Here is an 18,282-nt window from a genome sequence, read left to right as displayed (position 1 = left end):
GAGACAGGTACTTATTCAGATTACCTGTCCAGAGTTTTCTTTGAAGTAAATCAAACTGAAGCTTCTTCTAAAGCCCAACAATGGTTGTAGCTCTACTTGCAACCTTGTTCTCTGATAAGCAGTACCATATTACTTGGTATAATCAATCTTCTTAGGGCCCTAAGGCCTGGGTGGAGGGCTGCCACAAGCCAATGTGAACAAGTAAACCTGACACACCTGGTCACAGTGAAGAGCCAAGGGCTGGATGATCCACTTCCTGTTCCTTAGAAGACCCTGAGTTATGACTGAGGGCTCTTGGAGGGCCTGGGTTTTCTGTTGCACTTTTTCCATTAGCCTGAACCCTTCCATGGGGCTGGCAATCTCGCAGGCACCCCACTTCTGTCAGCAGCTTCTGCCACACCTTTCTGAATGCCAGGCTCCTTGAAGCCCTGACAAATTCATATAACCTACCATCATTTCCTCTGTGACTTTTACAGTTAGTAAATGAGCTTATGGTCTTTTTCCTCCCTCTAATACTTTACCCTACAGAGAAATAAAGCATCACATTAATCACCTGGGTTCCCAGACGCTTCACTTTAATCATCTATTGTGACTTTTTGCTGTCTAACATTACATGCATTGAGAAGCATGGCTACCCTGAACACAAGCTTGTTTAGATGGAAGGCCCAGGCATGTTTTGGTAACTTCTGCTTGGCTTCTTTGACTTTGGTGAGATCACATTAAAGTTTTATGCTTTCTGGGTATGTAAAATTGATGTAGCATAAATTAGTTGGCTGATCTATGCATTTTTGCACTATTGTTCGAAAATGAGTTCTCTCCAAAGCTCCCTAGTGGATACAACTTTGCCTGTATGGATCTTAGACAAAAACACCCCTGTTAGTAGTTCTCAAAAAAAAAAAAAATATATATATATATGTCCGTGAAGAAAGGACTTTCCTGAAAAAAAAAACATACAAAATGACTATTTTTATATATCCTTTCTTCCTGTCATTTCTAAAGAATGAAGATCCCACAGTGATGTGAGTGATCTAATGACATTTTGTACCAGCAGTGTTAAAAATTAGAGTGACAGACTTAATCTCACACTCTTCGGTTACTTTCTAAAATAAACACATGAAAGAATATACTGCCAATGTATCAAGTAGGAAGGCGATGTGCTTGCCTTAAATACCAAGATGACTTAGTGCAGACTCATCCTTGTCATAATTAATGTAACACCTATTCACCTTGAAACACTTTATGTATAGAAATTTGGACTAAAATGTGAAGCCTTCTAATTGTATATTTTTATTTTTTCTTCTTTATTGTCCAAGTGAAGTAAAACGGGGTTACAGTTTCATATGTAAGGCAACTTGTTACCAACTTGTTACCTCCTCCCTCTTTTCCTCTCCTCTCCCCCTTCCCCATTTCCTTCTCCCCATTATGAGTTGTACAGTTGGTTTACATCAAATGGTTTTGTAAGTATTGCTTTTGGAATGGTTTGTCTTTTTATCCTTTGTCTTTCGATTTGGGTATCCCTTTTCCCTTCCCTAGTTCTAATACACATATACAGTACCCAGAGTACTAAGATCAGATACAGTGACAAAACTTAAGAAAGCTTGATGGCATGAGTAATTAATGTAAATACTGCTTTTTGGAATTTAAATAAAAACACATTGCCATGGTTTAAGAGAATGATGAGCCTCTGTGTTGCAGAACAGCATTAAGCTAGCTTGGATAACTTAACTCTACTAGAAGGTCTATTTTGTGACACCCCCCCGCCCCTTTCCAAAAGGAAAATGCCACATGGTTTCACTCTTCAAAGTTTTCACACATTGTTCCTTCTCCCTGGTACTCTCCCTCCCCTTCATGCCTCTGTCTGCCTACTTATGCCCATTCCCTGGTTCAGTATGAGTCACTACCCAGCAAGGCTCCTTATCCCCACATCAGTTTGATAAGCATACAATTATATCCTCCACCTAAGGCCTATACTTCCTATACCAAGCACACTATCCAGTGGCTGTCTTTGTTGGATCTTATACCCTTCTGGGGCTGGAACTGCATTTATTTGTTAAGCGTAACCTCTCCAGTATTTATTACAGTCCCTGACATCCTTGAATGAATGGGTTGATGTTAAGGATTGACAAGGGAACAGATTATTATGGGTTTTTGCATGAAATCAGGGTTTTTACATACATTCATAGAACTAAGAGTTGCCAAGTAGTCAACCAAAATCATTTGTCAATGGACCTTAGAATTGTTTCCTTATGTAGATAGTTCATATTTATTTCTGACACAAGTAGGTCAATTTTTTTAAGGTTTCTGTGAGGTAGGTTACAGGACACTGAAGAGTAGAGTTTAACCAAAAAAATAGCTCTTATTCTCAGTAAGCAAATCAGATACCCTTCTGTCACGTATGGTCAACATCAGTCCTTCAAATTTTGGGTATTAAACTGTGGATACAAAGTGGGTGGACAGGGCTGGGGAATATGGCCTAGTGGCAAGAGTGCTTGCCTCCTATACATGAAGCCCTGGGTTCAATTCCCCAGCACCACATATACAGAAAATGACCAGAAGTGGTGCTGTGGCCCAAGTGGCAGAGTGCTAGCCTTGAGCAAAAAAAAAAAAAAGAAGCCAGGGACAGTGCTCAGGCCCTGAGTCCAAGGCCCAGGACTGGCTAAAAAAAAAAAACCCACAAAAAAAAGTGGGTGGATATTTAGAAGCCTTAGTTTAGTCATATAAGGTAAAAAGTAGCTTTTAGGTTGTCTTACAAGTTCATCTGCTAGTCAGTATGGCATCCTATGGAATGGAAAAAGCACTTTTAGGAGGGCCATATCAGGTTTGGTCCATTCATAACAAATCTCTTTCCTGAGGCTAGAAAATAATTACCTACTTTCCAAATGAAAAAAAATCCACACATTTCTCAAACTATGTTATTATAAAACATGGAGCTATAGTACTAATCAAAGGTGTGGGAAATCCTTTCACAAGTAGATTTTTCTCTTTAAATAAAACTTCCCACATTTAGAATTTAAAAATAGAGTGTACTCTAATCTTTAGATTTTATAAAATGCTTATTTCAAATAAAGTGGTTGTGTTGGCCTAAAAAGGCTTGCCAAACATTGTACTTATGAACATTGTACTTTGTAGGCAGTCTGGGAAGAATTCTGTCTTGTATATACTGGTCTTTCAGAAATCTCTCCAGTCTATCTGACATGGAGGGGCAGCTGACGATGTTTGCCTGCATGGGAGACACATTCCTGGGGGTGGACATAGAGCGATGTGGACCAGCCTCAGAGGAACTGCAAGGCCTGTCAACTGTTGGTCACTGAAACTTATTTAGTTTGAGTTTATATGTGTGATTATCTGACAAAACTATAATAAAAGGGAAGTAGAGGTGACAGGAATTCAAATGAGAAATTGATCTGTTTTCATCTTTGGGATGTTGCTGTTTTGGAGATTCACAGCATCTTGGAAAAACAAGAAAGAAAGGAAATAAACATTGAGAATCATCTGTAAGAGAGATGACACCCTACACGCAAAGGTGCACGTGTGTGCATGTATGCGTGCATGTGTGGGTATATAGACTGGTGTTTTTCCTAACCACTGCTTTTTGTCTAAGAGGCATCAGTCTTACAGTATAGTTTGCCCTCACAGTGTCGAGAGCTGAGAGCACCGCCTGGCTTTTTATCCTGCTCATTTTTTAAAATAGATATACAACCATTAGTTGGTTACTAACTTCTCTACACATGAGTTTATTCACAGATTATATGTAGCTCTAAAAGCAATCTTTTCTCAAGTTGGTTGCTGCAGACATACAGTGAGAAAATACACATCACATGGCTACAATGGTGCCTTGCATTCGAGCAGGGCATGATCTTATTGCTTACCACATTGCCACATGCTGAGTGTGAGCTGTTACACTGCCCACACGGAGGCAGGCATCAGCCTAGACATCAGGCAAACGCTCTGCTCAAATGCCTTTTTCCCTATCTGGACCACTCCTTTCGAGGGTTGAGTGGGCTGATTTATTTCAGTTACAAGACCTAGTGCAGGCACATGAATAAACCAAGACAGTTATTATGTCCCCCAAAGAGATAAGCAAACAGAGTGTGTGATGTCCTGAAGGTGATAAGCTCCAGGGGTAGAGGGCCCACTTATAGTTCCATAAAATCACAGAACACAGATTTTAAGAGTGATAAAGTCCTTCAGAGCTCATATACGCCAGCTTCCTACCTGAGTAATAGATTTCCTTACCATCTCCCAATGCCATGCCTGGGCTCTGCTTGCCAAGGCTCTTTGGTGACGGAAGATGCATGCAGAGAGCGAGAGGAAAGAGCAAGAAGACATGAGCTCCAATGGGGGACAAGTCCCCTCACCCTTCAGCTAGCTAGGGTTGCTAGTTAAATAAGCTCCAGTATTTCTCCTAAGAACTTGCTGGTGTTTTTCATCTTGAAGAACACCTCTCCCATTACTGGGCAGCTTTGTATTGAACTGTTTTTCCATATATACTTTATTTTTATCTGTTTGCCCTAGTTCTATCTTCTGGAGAAAGAGACTAACTTCATTTTTGTGTGGATCTTTTGTGCCCGCATGCGTGTGTGTTTGTGCATGTGAGCATGTGCACGCTCGGGTATGCATGCGTGCTAATACAAGGGCTTGAATTCAGGGCCTAAGAATTGACTATGCCTTAGCTTTTCATTCAGATCAGGCTCTCTACCCCTTGAGCTACAGCTCAAGGACTAGAAGGCAACTCTCCTGCTCCAAGTCCTCCCTCCCTGAAAACAGACACACTCATGCATCTCTATTATTTGCAGTCTTTAATTTGGATGACTCCTGTTCTATCACTCAGCAATCTCCTCTGCTTTCATGTTGTTTATCTGTGCTTGTTCTTAAGGCTCTATATGTGTGCTTGGTTTCTGTCTCATCCTCACTCTTGGTTGGTCACTGGTGAATGAGGCTTTGAAAAAGGTTCTCAATTAGATTCATACAGTTTAAGTAAAGGAGTCACATCTTCAAATCAACTATGATATTGAGCCCAGAGCTTGTATCACTCTAGTGTGGCTGATGCCATCATACATTTCAGGCAAGGCCTAGCATTTTGTTTCTGAAGTTTAGGCAGGGCCAATATGCCCAAATCATTCTCATGAGGATTTGATTCTGGAAAAGAATCGGTGGTTGCTATCAAACTGTCAGAGGGCTGAATGGTCCGCTAGGAATGGACTGTTAGTCACCTTCCTGTTCTGCTATGCTACTTCAAGGCATCTCCTGTCCCACCAGCTTCTGCAGCTGGGAGGGCCATGTTTACTGTGGAGGGTGAAAATTGCTATTAGTTTGAGTGTGCTTCTTGCTGCCTCTGTCAGTCTGTCTGTCTGTCTACACTGTGTGTGTGTGTGTGTGTTTGTGTGTGTGTGTGTGTGTGTGTGTGTGTGTGTGTGTGTGCCAGTACTGAGGATTGAACTCAGGGGCTCTCAGTTCTATCTTAGTTTTTCCATTCATAGCTGGCACTCTGCAATTTGAGCCACAGCTCTACTTCTATACTTTTGCTGGTTAATTGTATGGGCTGGCTTTGAGCCAAAAGCCTCAAATCTCAACTTTTTTTTTTTTGCCAGTCCTAGGGCTTGAACTCAGGGCCTGAGCACTGTCCCTGGCTTCTTTTTGCTCAAGGCTAGCACTCTACCACTTGAGCCACAGCACCACTTCCAGCTTTTTCTGTATATGTGGTGCTAAGGTATCAAACCCAGGGCTTCATGTATGTTAGGCAAGCACTCTACCACTAGGCCACATTCCCAGCCCCAATCTCAGCCTCTTGAGTAGCTAGCATTACAGGTGTGAGATACCAGCCTCTGGTTTATCTCAACTTTTCTACTTAGAACATTGTAAAGTCTTTTGAAAGTCTCCTCTTGTTTCAGCTGTGCGAAAGAAGCTGGAGAATATTTGGTCTAGGTACTGGCTTCGGCTTTATTGAAAGGAAGTAGCTCTTTGGAAGCCCAGGGTAGTGATAATAAGATTCAATGAAGGACATTGTGATTTGGTGGAAAGAGGACATGCATTCACTCAATTTGTTCCTTTCCTATTCTCCAAGTGACTTTTTAACCTTTGCAAATCAGAAGTTAGAATGCAAATATCTCCTTGAAAAGTAAACCTTCTCTGTTATCTTTATAATAATGAATTCATTAACAGGAAAAGTGAAATTCTAGGGGGTTGCAAAGTCTAGATTCCTTCCTCATATAAATGAGGTATATTAGACTCTGGTCATCCTAAATGAGCATTTCCAGAACAAGGGCTTTTTCAGTCTTCCAGAAATGTTTGCCCTTCCCATATGCTGTATCTTCAGCCTTAACAGGGCCCTTTGAGAGTGTCTGTTCTAGGTAAGTGTCATTTCCTCTGACTTGTCAGGCAAAAAGTTGTTAGACTTCTCTAAAGGGTATGAGAAAAGCTGTCACAGTATGAAAGAACACACCCCCCCTACACCATCCTTTCTAGATGGACTCATGAAGTGCCTGACAAGCAACTGTTCCCAAGAGTGCCTGGGTAAAGGAAGAAGTAGGCCACCAGCTGGTGAACTTGAAGCACCTGCAATGTTTCCTCAATATTACGGCCCCAGAATGTGTTAAGGAATGAAGGGACAGTTCTGGAGGTAGTCTTAATCTTTAGGAGCCTGTCCTTGTTCATTTCATAAAATGTTGATCTAACAGAAGAAGTGTCCAAAGATAACATATGGAGTGACTTCTAAAAGGACATTTTAACTGACTTTTTCCACACACAAAAAACTTTTTTTTAATAAAAAAAATCTGATTTTTTTCTTCTGATCAGCAATCTTTTATCATGGGGAGAGGGTAGAGGATACGAGCTATAATTCAGGAGAGTGATACAAGGAAGGTCAGGCCGGACAGAATGATGTGTGAGATCATGTTAGAAATATCACCAGATTCCTTTGGGAGTTATAAAGGTGCCTTAATTCTTGTCCTTGCCAAACATCCTGTAATAGTATGACAAGATTTTATTTATTAGCACAGTCAAATTGGACTCTTGCGCTCTGGGTAGGCCACAGGTGTGGGATGTCACTCCCGACTCTTACAATCATCAAAAAGGCTCTTGTTAGGTCATTAAGGAAGAGAAAGGATAAAAGATGAGCTCCTCCAAAGAAAATGTCATTTTCTGCAGGCTGGAGTGGTACCTGTTTGCTTTTGTTAAGTACCTAGTTCGTTTTATATTGAAAGAACCTATTTGGATCTGAAACAAGGAAAGAACTAATTCCGCTTTAAAATCAACCTTCCCTGATACTTTGCGTAGATTTGTTATGAAGTCTAAATATTTGATGCCTAATTTTGATATATTTAATAGAGAATGCTTCACACACGGAGGCTTGAGAGAAATATATACTATTATGTGCATAATTAGATTTACTTTTATAGATGCTAACTATTAAATATCCAAGTTATTAGATACTTATGGTCGGTTTGTGTTTTGGTGAAAAGAAGAAGCAGCCAAGTCCACCATAACTAGCCATGTTTGAAAGATATTTTGGAAGGTACATGTGTGTATATATGTATATATATATTTATATGCATACATATATATGAAGATATAGACTTGTTCTCAAATAATTCACCAAGACACTTGTTCCAATCTGTTTAATATAATTATTTTATTATAGCTTCCTAGCATAGGCCTCCTATTTGAATAATACTCACACTTACTCAGATTGTATTAAGGCTTGATAGATTCTCACTGGAGATTCATCTTTAAAATAAATTTTAGTAACACAGAAAATGAGAAAAAATTAAGAAATAGTTTTATAGTCCAAATATAACACAGGATAAGAGAGAATCATAAAATTCCAACCTTTAAATACTGTCAAAGCGAAGTAATGTAACACTTAATAAAATACTTTAAAAGCCTTGTAAAATATATGGATAATCTGCCCTGTAGTGATAAACTAAAATTTAGTTTCCAATTCTATCATCAAAAAAAAGAAATTTCTATCAATGTAGATCTGTGGGGACAAGAATAATGTTGGTAATATTAATTGTAAGGAGTCCATACCTGAGGTGTGTGTGTGTGTCTGTGTGTCTGTGTGTGTGTCTGTGTGTATGTGTGTGTGCATACGCAATTAACAGGGGGTTTGAACTCAGGGCCTGGGCTTGTCCCTGAGCTTTATTTGCTCAAGGTTAGCATTCTATCCTTTAAGCCTCAGCTCCTCTTCTAGCCGTTTGCTGGTTAACTGTGGATAAGAGCTAGCTCAGATTTCAGATTTCAGCTTCCTGAGCAGCTAGGAATACAGGTGTGAGCCACCAGTGCCTGGAAATACCTGGGATTTTAAAAAGGTTTGTCCAATGGTGGGTGTGTGTGTGTGTGTGTGAGCACGCATATATATATATACATATATGTATATATTTCCTATCATTTAAAGGTTTTCCCCAAAAGAAACCAAGATTCTTTTTAAGTTCTTGTTTCTTTACAGAAGCCTAAAGGAGGGCTAGTGAAGTAAAATATGACACTAAAACATAATTAGCTGCACAGGAGACAAAGAGGCCTCTCCAGTTAAACCCTAATTAGAGGACAGAGCTGAGTTTTGTTCCACCTCAGACCCAGCTCTCCATGATAGTTTTAACAACTCTCCTCATACCCACTTCAAAAGGCAAAGGTGTCTTTAGAAATAATGAGCTTTTATGGATTAAAGTTCCATTATTCTCATTTTATGGAGAGATTTGGATCTGATTCTGGAATGCCATCCAATCTCTGTGGTTCTTTGGCAACACCACCTGTTTTGCTAAACAGTAGCTCTTAGAACAAAATGGTTGAACAATTTGGCCCTAGGACATGTTTTCCAAACATGTGCCTGGCAAGGATGAGTAATGGGTGCCATCTACCAATTCACCAGACAAAATGAATACTGAGGCACTGCCAGCTACCGTTCCAGAGCCCCCAGACTTCTTTTTTTTTTCTTTCCTATTCTTAGAAAAGAAAAATGAAATTGAATGCCACTTTTTTTAGTTTCATGTTAGCTGTTTACTTACTGGAACTGATTATTTTCCACAAGTGACATGGTACGAACAAGTTTGTCACAAACCATCAAATGAACCTACTTGTATATATTTGTTTATGTAAAAAAGAGAGCTTAATTAATATAACACAGTGGGAGGTAGTAAAATAGTTCAGATTTCTAATCAAAACAGAATCAAAGTTCAGTTCCTAACTAGTGAACTCAAATCGACATTGGAATATATAAGAAATATACTCACTGCCTTACATATCAAACTGTATCCCCCTCTGTATATCACTTGGGCAATAAAAAGTTTAATTAATTAAAAATAAAGAAAGAAAAATGAGTCACCAGGAAATATAGCTAAGTTAGCATTTTAAGCTCATTAATATTGCATTGCCTCTTTTTGGATAGCAGGGTAACAACTAAATCAGTTAAGCAACCTGTTATGAAAAATTGTGTCTTCTAGATGTCAGAAAATTTTGACATGAATTTTTGAAATGTGTACTTCCTCATATACACACTAGGTGTTTTTCTTAAATTGACATATAAAATTGTACATATTGATGGAGTTCCATGTGATGTTTCAATACATTTTATATATCATATAGTGTTCAAGACAAGCATATCTATCTCAAATATGAATCATCTGTGTTGAAAACTTTAAATTCTTTTTTAAAAATTTAATTTCAAATTCTTTATCTTAGCTTTTATAGTTTTCATCATTTATGTTCACTCCATTCTGCTACAGTACCCCTATTTCTAGTATCTAATTTTAATTTAGTACTCACTGACCACTCTATCCAATGATAATCAGAATGCTACTCTCCATCTGTGAGATCATTTCACATATGACTGAAATCACGTAGTACTTCTGTTAGTGTTTGACTTATTTCATTGAACATAATGACTTCCAGTTCCATCCATGTCACAAGTGATAGGGTTTAATACTTCCTCATGGCTGAATAGTATTCTGTTAAACACTAGGTGGTTAGATAAATTTCATTCAGATGTTCAAATATGTTAAACAAAAAGTTATGATAAGGACATTATATCTATTTTCTTTACTTAATGCTTAGTGGAGGGAAGTATGTTTGCCGTAGTCTTTGCTTTGGGACAACCCAATGATCACTTAGTTGTCTGTGTGTTCTAATAAAATTCCTTACAGACTGCTGTTAGACAGGAGAGGATAAATTATCAAGAGTTTATCAGTCACGTAGACAAGGGCATTGGGTTTTATCAGATGTGTCTAAGTTGACCATTCACAACCTGGTTTGGTTGAGAGTTTCTGGTACAAGAGTACAATGGAACATGTATAGATACATAACATTGGATTTAATATGAGGTATGGACTAGGGTGCTTAAGGAGGTTGAGACATCCCACTGTTCACTTTCTGCCTTCTGGAGACCCAAACAGTTAATGTTTGAGGGCAGGAAAAGAATAATGTCAATGCTCAAGCAGAGAGAAGTTTGCCCTTCCTCTATCTATTATTATTTGTGCCTTCAATGGATGGACTGGATGATGTCATCACATTGTTGAGCATGCTCTCTTTTCCTCGTTTCTAATGCCAAACTCTCAGATATACTAAAAAATAAAGTTCTACACCACCCTAGAAACCTGGGAAATCCTTTGTTGAGATTGATTGGCAGAGAAAACCCACTGATCCAAACAAACAAACTGTGCTAAGGAACATGAGAGGGTACTTCAATATCTTATCTCCAAGGCAATTGCTATAGTTTTCATGACAATTGGCTAAAGGAATATTATGAATTTAAGAACAGTCCAATTCATAACTTTTTTGTGGAAGGGATAGTTCTGAAGAAAATATCTCCAACAGAAAACAATCTGTTCTTTTGAGTTGGTGCTCAACATTTCACTTGATTTGCCTTTCCATAGCTCTGGGTACTTCTGTCCAGGACTGCTCAGAACCCACTTCTGTCATTCTGAAGGAGGAAGTGCAGGTAGCTGATCTGGGGGAGGATGGCACTGCGAATGCTCTGCTCTAAGGCTGTGTCCCAGCATCTGCAGACAGATGCTCTGGGGCCTGACCGCTGAGTGTCTGGACTTCCTGCCTTCCTCTGCCCCTGGGACTCTGTGTCATCTTCACTACCCTTCACTGGCCAGGCTGCTCCTCCCCTGTGGCTGCTGCCAGCCCCAAGTATCCACAGTGTTCACCTGGGCCTGGTATGTCCAAACTATCAGACTGAATTGAAGTTTTCTACCTGAGAAGCCCAAAATCTCTGCAAAAATCACATTAGGAACAGATAGAATTCTTTCACTTAATGTCTTTCCTAGTCAAAACAATTCTGCCTCGCTGTTAGGGCTTATATCTGCTTACATGCATAAATGTCCTTCACCTTTCTTCATGTTTAAGATTTGTCTTCAGGAAAATATGAACTGCAACTGGAAGGAAAAAATGCACATTTTAGCAATACAGAAAAGCAGTGAATTTATTCCTACATTGGCGATGGATAACACTTGTTCCCCAATGCCTATAAACAGGGCCTGCTTCATAGTTCTAATTAATTAATTTTATTAACTTGGAGCTGGAAGGAGGTGGCAACTTAAACAGAAAATAAAATGCAGTAGACCTCGCCAGACTAGTTCCATATAGCTGCTTTTTAACTGAAAGTAAAAGATCAGTCACTTACTTATTACACATAATAAAGGAAATTAGACAGTATAGCAGGGCCTAGCTTTACACACACACACACACACACACACACACACACACACACACACACAGAAAGGAGAGAGAAAGAAATAAAGGAATACTGAGAAGCCATTTTTCATTTAGTGCAAGTAGCAAGTTTATTTTCTTTGCTATATTAACAAATGAATGTTACTGAAATAAGGTACCGTTTCAACATTTACATATGAAAAGTTTATTTGAAATACTTATTCAGATCTTTGTTAAAATTATTGATTGTCGGCTTAAAGAAAGTAAAATTCCAAGTTTGTTTACAAGAACAAGAAAATCTTGTTTCTTGAGAAATTTCAATATAGTAGTTTTATTGTAGAGTAATAATTCTGTGGGGAGGGTGTGTGGGGGGGGAGGATCTTCCTCTGGACAGATCAAGAGTTTATAGCAGCACAAACATTCTGCATATAGATATACTCCTATTCATATTTTGCCAAGAAAGTACATACATTTATGGTATTGTTTTTGGAAGTACATTCAATTGTCATACAATTAACTTGGAATAATAATGTTAGTAGTCACTTCCATAGAGATCTGATATATAGTTACATGTTTCTAATGTTATATTGGTGAAGCTCAGTCTATATAAATAATAAGCGTGGAATATTCATGGATAGGTAGCAAAACATTAGACTGATGATATGGCATTCACTAATGTTGAAACAGTTAAGTAAAAACTTCAGTGACTTAGAAAGATGAAATTTTCTGAAGGACCTATTGCTGAACACATGGCCACCTACCTTGCTCTCTAAAGCAATATGTATAATTTAATCACCAAATATAGAACAGATAAATACAAGGAGACAAAAAATGCATTAAACCCCATTACAATCTTGAAAAAGCCAAAACTTCAAGTACATAGGAAAAGCGTTACAATCATGTATTTAGCTTGATTTCCCCCCTAATATATATCATAAGTTAAAACTACATAAAGTCACTTGTATAAAAGCATTTTTTCAAGTGTTATAGCTTAGTGCATGGCTTTATGTTTGGCTTAATCATATTTTTTTTTTCTTTTTTACCAGTTTAATTTATAAAGCTCGTAATCTTGCCAGCAGGGCTTCAACTTCAGGAATGGACTCATTTTTAGAAGCAGAGCCAGGAAGTTCCATGTCCTTTTTTCTATTGCTTTCCACATTGCAGACTTCCTTCTTCTCAACTGCCTTGATCCTCCCGTCACACGTCTGAGTGTCTAGATTATAATTAAGCTCCTTGGCGGCTGGAGTCCTTGTGGAGTTGCAATTGATATTGTAGTGAGAATGTGCCCCTTCTGTCAATGGCACTTTCTGATTTTCTACAGAAAGAAAGAAGGAAGCATAAAACTTGTCACTGTGATCACCAATGACTAGGTATATTCTAACATGTAAATTTAAAATGATTATTCTCAATAAGCAAGGAAGTCCTGTTAGAGGCTATATTTAACCATATCCAATAGAAAAAGAAGATTTAAAAGAAACATACAGAAGAAGGAGCATTTCGTTCACATTAATGATTTCCTTTCTGTCCCAAATATTTACCACTAGGTTATCAGAATCTGGGCCAATATCATAGTCTGGGCCAATTTCATTCAGGTTTTGGCTCCAACACTGATTTCCCAGAGTAGCCATGTCTAACTGCTCATCTAAATGTTCTTTGTTAGCATTCTAATTCCCTCCCCTCACAGAACTCATGATCATAGCATACAAGTTCTTGTTCACTGTGTGTCTTTGCACTGGATTATGTTCTCTTAAAATACAGCAACATTGTTTTAAATCAGTGCCTGGGATGGCCCTGGTATAAGAAAAGCAGTCAATAAATACTTGTTGGGTAAAATAATTATCTGTCTATATTATACCCCAAGATAATCATTAGTGCAATAGTGAGGTTCATTTTCTCTTGGAACAACATCAAGGAAGTAAGCTTCACTAAAATTTTGGTCAGTTCTAGGGCTGTGATCTCTGGGTCTGGGCTTGAGCTTCTGTTGTCCTTGAGCTTCTGTGTTCAAGGATAGTACTTGAGCCACAGCTCCACCTCTATATTTTTGTGGTTAATTGGAGATAAAGAGTTTTTGCAGACTTTTCTGCTGGGGCTGGCTTTGAACTGGGATCTTCATATCTCAGCATCCTGAGTAGCTAGGATCACAGGTGTGAACTAATGGCTCAGCGAATAAGGATTTTAAAAAACCTTCTTTAAAAGAAATAATGAATTTGGCAGGCAAACTGTTAAAGCTTACTAGCTAGGTGGAATCATGGCATAATATACTTGTCAATATATGTACACACATGTTTATGTATGTGTGGACATGTATATATAATCATGCAACATCAAGTAAGTGATGGTGATACTTACCAAGATAGTTACAATAGCTAACAATTAAATGGTTCTGGCCAACTGACCTCCCAAAACAGAGCGAAAATTTTCTTTTAATTAACTGACTCACATTGTATAACCTTCTGAGTGGTCTATCTTATAAGATCGCAGACTTAGAAAACAGACTCAATATTCATGTAACCTTGAACAGGGCTTGAAAATGGCTTCAACAAACTTGACATGACATTTAAAGTTTTTTTGGTTATGCGCTGAGAGATGTTCCATTATCCCAATAGTAATGACTTTGGAGCACAAGCAGTCACTCATGACAGTGTGTTTTATGTGAGTACTGAAAATTCCAACCGAAAACAGCTTGTACATTAAAAGGTGGCTGCTGAAGATATTTACTGCACTGTCATTTCCTGACCAGGGGCTTCCTGTGATGGATGAGTATTTTACACAGTTTCTTGGACAATCTCAACAAATTTTCCAAGTATGATCACCTTTTAGCTATGGGAAGAAAATAAATACAGTTTTCTTATCAGGTGAGCAATAGTTACCAAAAAACCAAAATCTAATACAGCTGTGATTTCTCTTAGAACAGTTTATGTGCTGAGATCATAACATATACACGGTTCTTGTGGGAAAGAGCACATAGACAGGGTGGTACACCATATAAATTAATTCTTTTCTAGCATGTACCCACTCTCTTGCCCTAAAGGTGTCTGAAAGGTGCATATGTAGCTAACAATAGATTTTTAGTCAGTTTACTGCTGCCTCCCCAAAACATTCTTATTGCTTTGGGTCATCTGATTTCTTATAAATGATTCACTGTATCTCTAACAAGTCAGTTTATTCTGTTACTGGGAAGTTGTGGTTAAAAGATTGTAAAGATGCAGTTGGCTAAAGTAAAGATGTGGAATAAAATATGTGTATAAAATATGTAACTTCTATGGCCATATACTATGAAGCTTAATTCTCTAGGTAGGAAAGTGAGAAGAATGTAAGATTTTTTTTTTTAAGGCACACACAAGATGAAACCCAAGCTTTAAGAGGTAACTCAACTTTTCCGACTCTCAGATTCTAGTAATCAACTTCAAACAGAATCTGTGAGGATTAAAGGAAGTAACACAGTTGGCACCTATACAAAGACACCTTACTTTTCCTTGCTCTTTCAAAGCTGAATGAGCCCTGAGTCCTGGGCGGGGATGCTTCCCTTACAAAGCTTTGAACAGGGAAGGGAAGGGAAGGTATCTATGTCTAGGTACCACCTACATGATTTCTTTTAATCCTCAGCTCATTCTGTCGGTGAGTGCTGAAATGCCATCTTCTAAATAGCTTATATTTACATGGACCTGAATTTATAAAGCACCTGTTATACTTTAAACAATACCACCCTTATGGTATAGGCTGAGGGGTAAAAGTAAAAGGTAGTTGAGTTGCTTGTGTACGTTCAGTTACTGAGCAAGTCAGTGATAGAATCTAGATGCTATCTCTAGAGACACTGAGGCTTTCTTTAAAAGAAAAAAAGAATCTGAGAAGCTTTTGCCAGAGAAAAGTGCTAAGTAATTCAAAGCTGAAGTTTCAGAATCATGATGTCCTGTACTTATACTTCAAAACGTTTTCTGACACACTGCATCCTCGTGATCATGCCATTGTACTCATTCAGAATAATGACTAGTAATTTCAAGCACAACCTCCTCCACTCATTCTTCTAGAAAATGATTTTATACCTGTTTGTCCTTCCTCTTTCCGAACTCTCCCATGCTTAATCCATTCACAGAAACAACCCCAAAGATAGTCTTACCATCAGCTTCTCCATCTACTATGCACCTACTGCACACATATACATTCATTCCTTTCCTTAGGATACATTTGCCTTTTAAGCTCTCCTCTGAGGACAACTCCGGAGATGTTACTTTTACTTATTTATCGTAAGACACCCTTCCATTAGCAGGGCCCCCTTCCTATTGTATTGTAGAAATTTCCTTCTTTGTGCTATTACTTCCTGTAGCATATACATACATGTGTTGTGATCACCCCACACTAAAGAGAGAACAAAAATCTCTATTTGTTTATACATCTTGCTTTAGCTACAGCATGAATTCTTGGTTACTTTTTAGAAAAATCTTCATAAGACCTCACCATGGTTACTTAATCTTTCCTATTTCTTCTTGACCTCAAGCTAATGAGGCTTTTGGTCATTTCCTCTTTCCAAACAAACCTTTGCTAAGGTCAATAACAGACTCTGTGTTGCCCCCCCAAACAGGGTTATGCATTCATTTGGACATCTTAACTTTTCTTTTACTGGATCTCAACCAGATCTAAGGGTGAAACTCGGCAGGACTCCTGGCTTCTGTGTCAGTATTTCTGGTTTTGGTGGTCCTTCACCATCTTTGGAGGCTTAGGTGAGGGAGAATGAGTGAGCTGAGGCAAGCAGGAGTGTTCTACTCTTATGAGAAACCCAGATTGGCTGAAGGCTTGCTTTTGGACAAAATGATCAGGGAATAGGATGGTGGCTTCAGGAGAAAAATCTCTCATGAGAAACAACAGGTATTATAAAGAGGAAAGAAGCTGTTCCTGAAACTACGGAGCGAATTTTGAAAAAGGAGGCTTTTTTCTTTTATTAGAAATGACCTTATAGCTCTATTAGAAGGTGTTAGATGTTTTCACTCCCTGGACTGATATTTACTGCTCAGGACCCCTTAAGTACCCTACCCTCACCTTCAGTTTCCTTTTACTTTGTCCTCAGACATGGCAGACTCCAACTATGGCACCGAGGGAGTCACATCCCACATTGAAAAGCAGACAAACTAGAAAAAAGATTGTGGATGGAGAAACCTTCAAATTTCGAATTTCACTTTTATCAAGTCTTGCGCTCTACCACTTGAACTACAGCACCACTTTTGGCTTTTTCTGAGTATTATTGGAGATATAAGTCTCATGGACTTTTCTGCCTGGATAGGCTTCAAACAGGATTCTCAGATCTTAGCTTCCGGAGTAGCTAGGATTACAGGCATGAGCCACTGGCACCTGGCTTTTAAAATGATTTTTATTGGTCACTTCATGTGGGCTAAACTAGAAAACTCAATTCCAAGCAAAAACAGTTCCTAAATGGTTGACTTCAAAACAACAGAGGAATGACAATCCAGTAAATTAGAGGGAAATCTATATAGGTGTTTAGAGTCATAAATAACTGGTTATTTGGTGTAAATGGCCACATTCTTTACATATGAAACAAGACTCACTGGTCATATGGATTCACTGAAAGGCAAAGCTGGATGCCAACTAAAAGAGAAACATTTTAAAAATTTCTCTTTAACACAAATCTTTGCCAACACATATTTTAAAATGGACACTAAACATGGTAAAGTAAAATGACTGCTTAGTTCTCTAAAGGGAGTCTACTACATTTGTACTAATTTATGAATGGAACCATAGGAATTCTGTTTTTTCCTTTATGATATTACAATTGATGTCTTTGTGTGATCCATCCAGAACTTCAGGCAATATTCAGGACCATTGGTGAATATAGGACATGCAGGCAAAGAACCAGCTGCTAGCCTTAGTTCCACATCAGTAAGGGAATCCAATTCACATTTCTTACATTTGTGTTCTGCGGAAGTAAATAGGATGAGGATGCATGCCCTTTTCCCTTAAGATAGGAAGATTTAACTCCCCTAATGATGGTTGCTCTAAGGACTGAATGCAGAGCTTCCCTCCTATCACAGCCTTTCTTCCTCCTAAGATTGAATGAAATGTAAAACTTGTCAGAAGTTGACCAGCTCTTAAATACAAAAACCTCACTGTACTTAAAGATCAGAATAAAAAAACCTATAAGCCATATCCACTGCTAGCTTCCACAGGATCTTTGGCAGAGATATGGAAGGCAAAAAAAGTTTCAGAAAACCTCTATTATCCTGTACTCACTCACATTTCTCTTGTGTCTTGAGTAAGAGAGGCATGTAGGAAAGAAGACAACCACAAAGCAAACATAAATATATGCAACATGGAATCAGAATGAGGAAATATCTCAACCAACAGTTGTTATGTTCCTAGAGCCAAGGCCCTGGCTGATGGCCCTTGGAAAAACCTCTCCACAGCAGGAAATATCCTTCGGGGTTCTAAAAGAGATCATTTTCCCGTGAAGTCAGTATTGATATTCTATCATATTTGTGGTTCTAATGGGCACTGGCTTCTGAGAAGTGCCAACTCTCAGATAAAAAAAAAAAATAAAGTTGAGCTCTGGTCTTTTGTGGTCATGGAGAACCTGTGGCAGGTTTGACAAGAAAGAGGTAAAATTCTGTGTTTTAGAGTGATTAG

General features: G+C 38.5%; 1 protein-coding gene across 1 annotated transcript in view; it reads right to left on the bottom strand.

Moving 5' to 3' along the window:
• Window positions 1–11,773: 11,773 nt before the first annotated feature.
• Diaph3 (diaphanous related formin 3) overlaps window positions 11,774–18,282 on the bottom strand; it is a 433,505-nt gene continuing 426,996 nt past the window's right edge. Inside the window, exon 28 of the mRNA XM_048341270.1 lies at window positions 11,774–12,964. Within this exon, the coding sequence (XP_048197227.1) occupies window positions 12,702–12,964 (263 nt within the window). The 3' untranslated portion in view covers window positions 11,774–12,701. The remainder of the gene's footprint in view (window positions 12,965–18,282) is intronic.

Source organism: Perognathus longimembris, chromosome 3 (genome assembly GCF_023159225.1).
Source record: "Perognathus longimembris pacificus isolate PPM17 chromosome 3, ASM2315922v1, whole genome shotgun sequence".
NCBI classification, from domain to species: Eukaryota; Metazoa; Chordata; class Mammalia; order Rodentia; family Heteromyidae; genus Perognathus; species Perognathus longimembris.
This window is presented reverse-complemented; position numbering and strand designations above follow the sequence as displayed.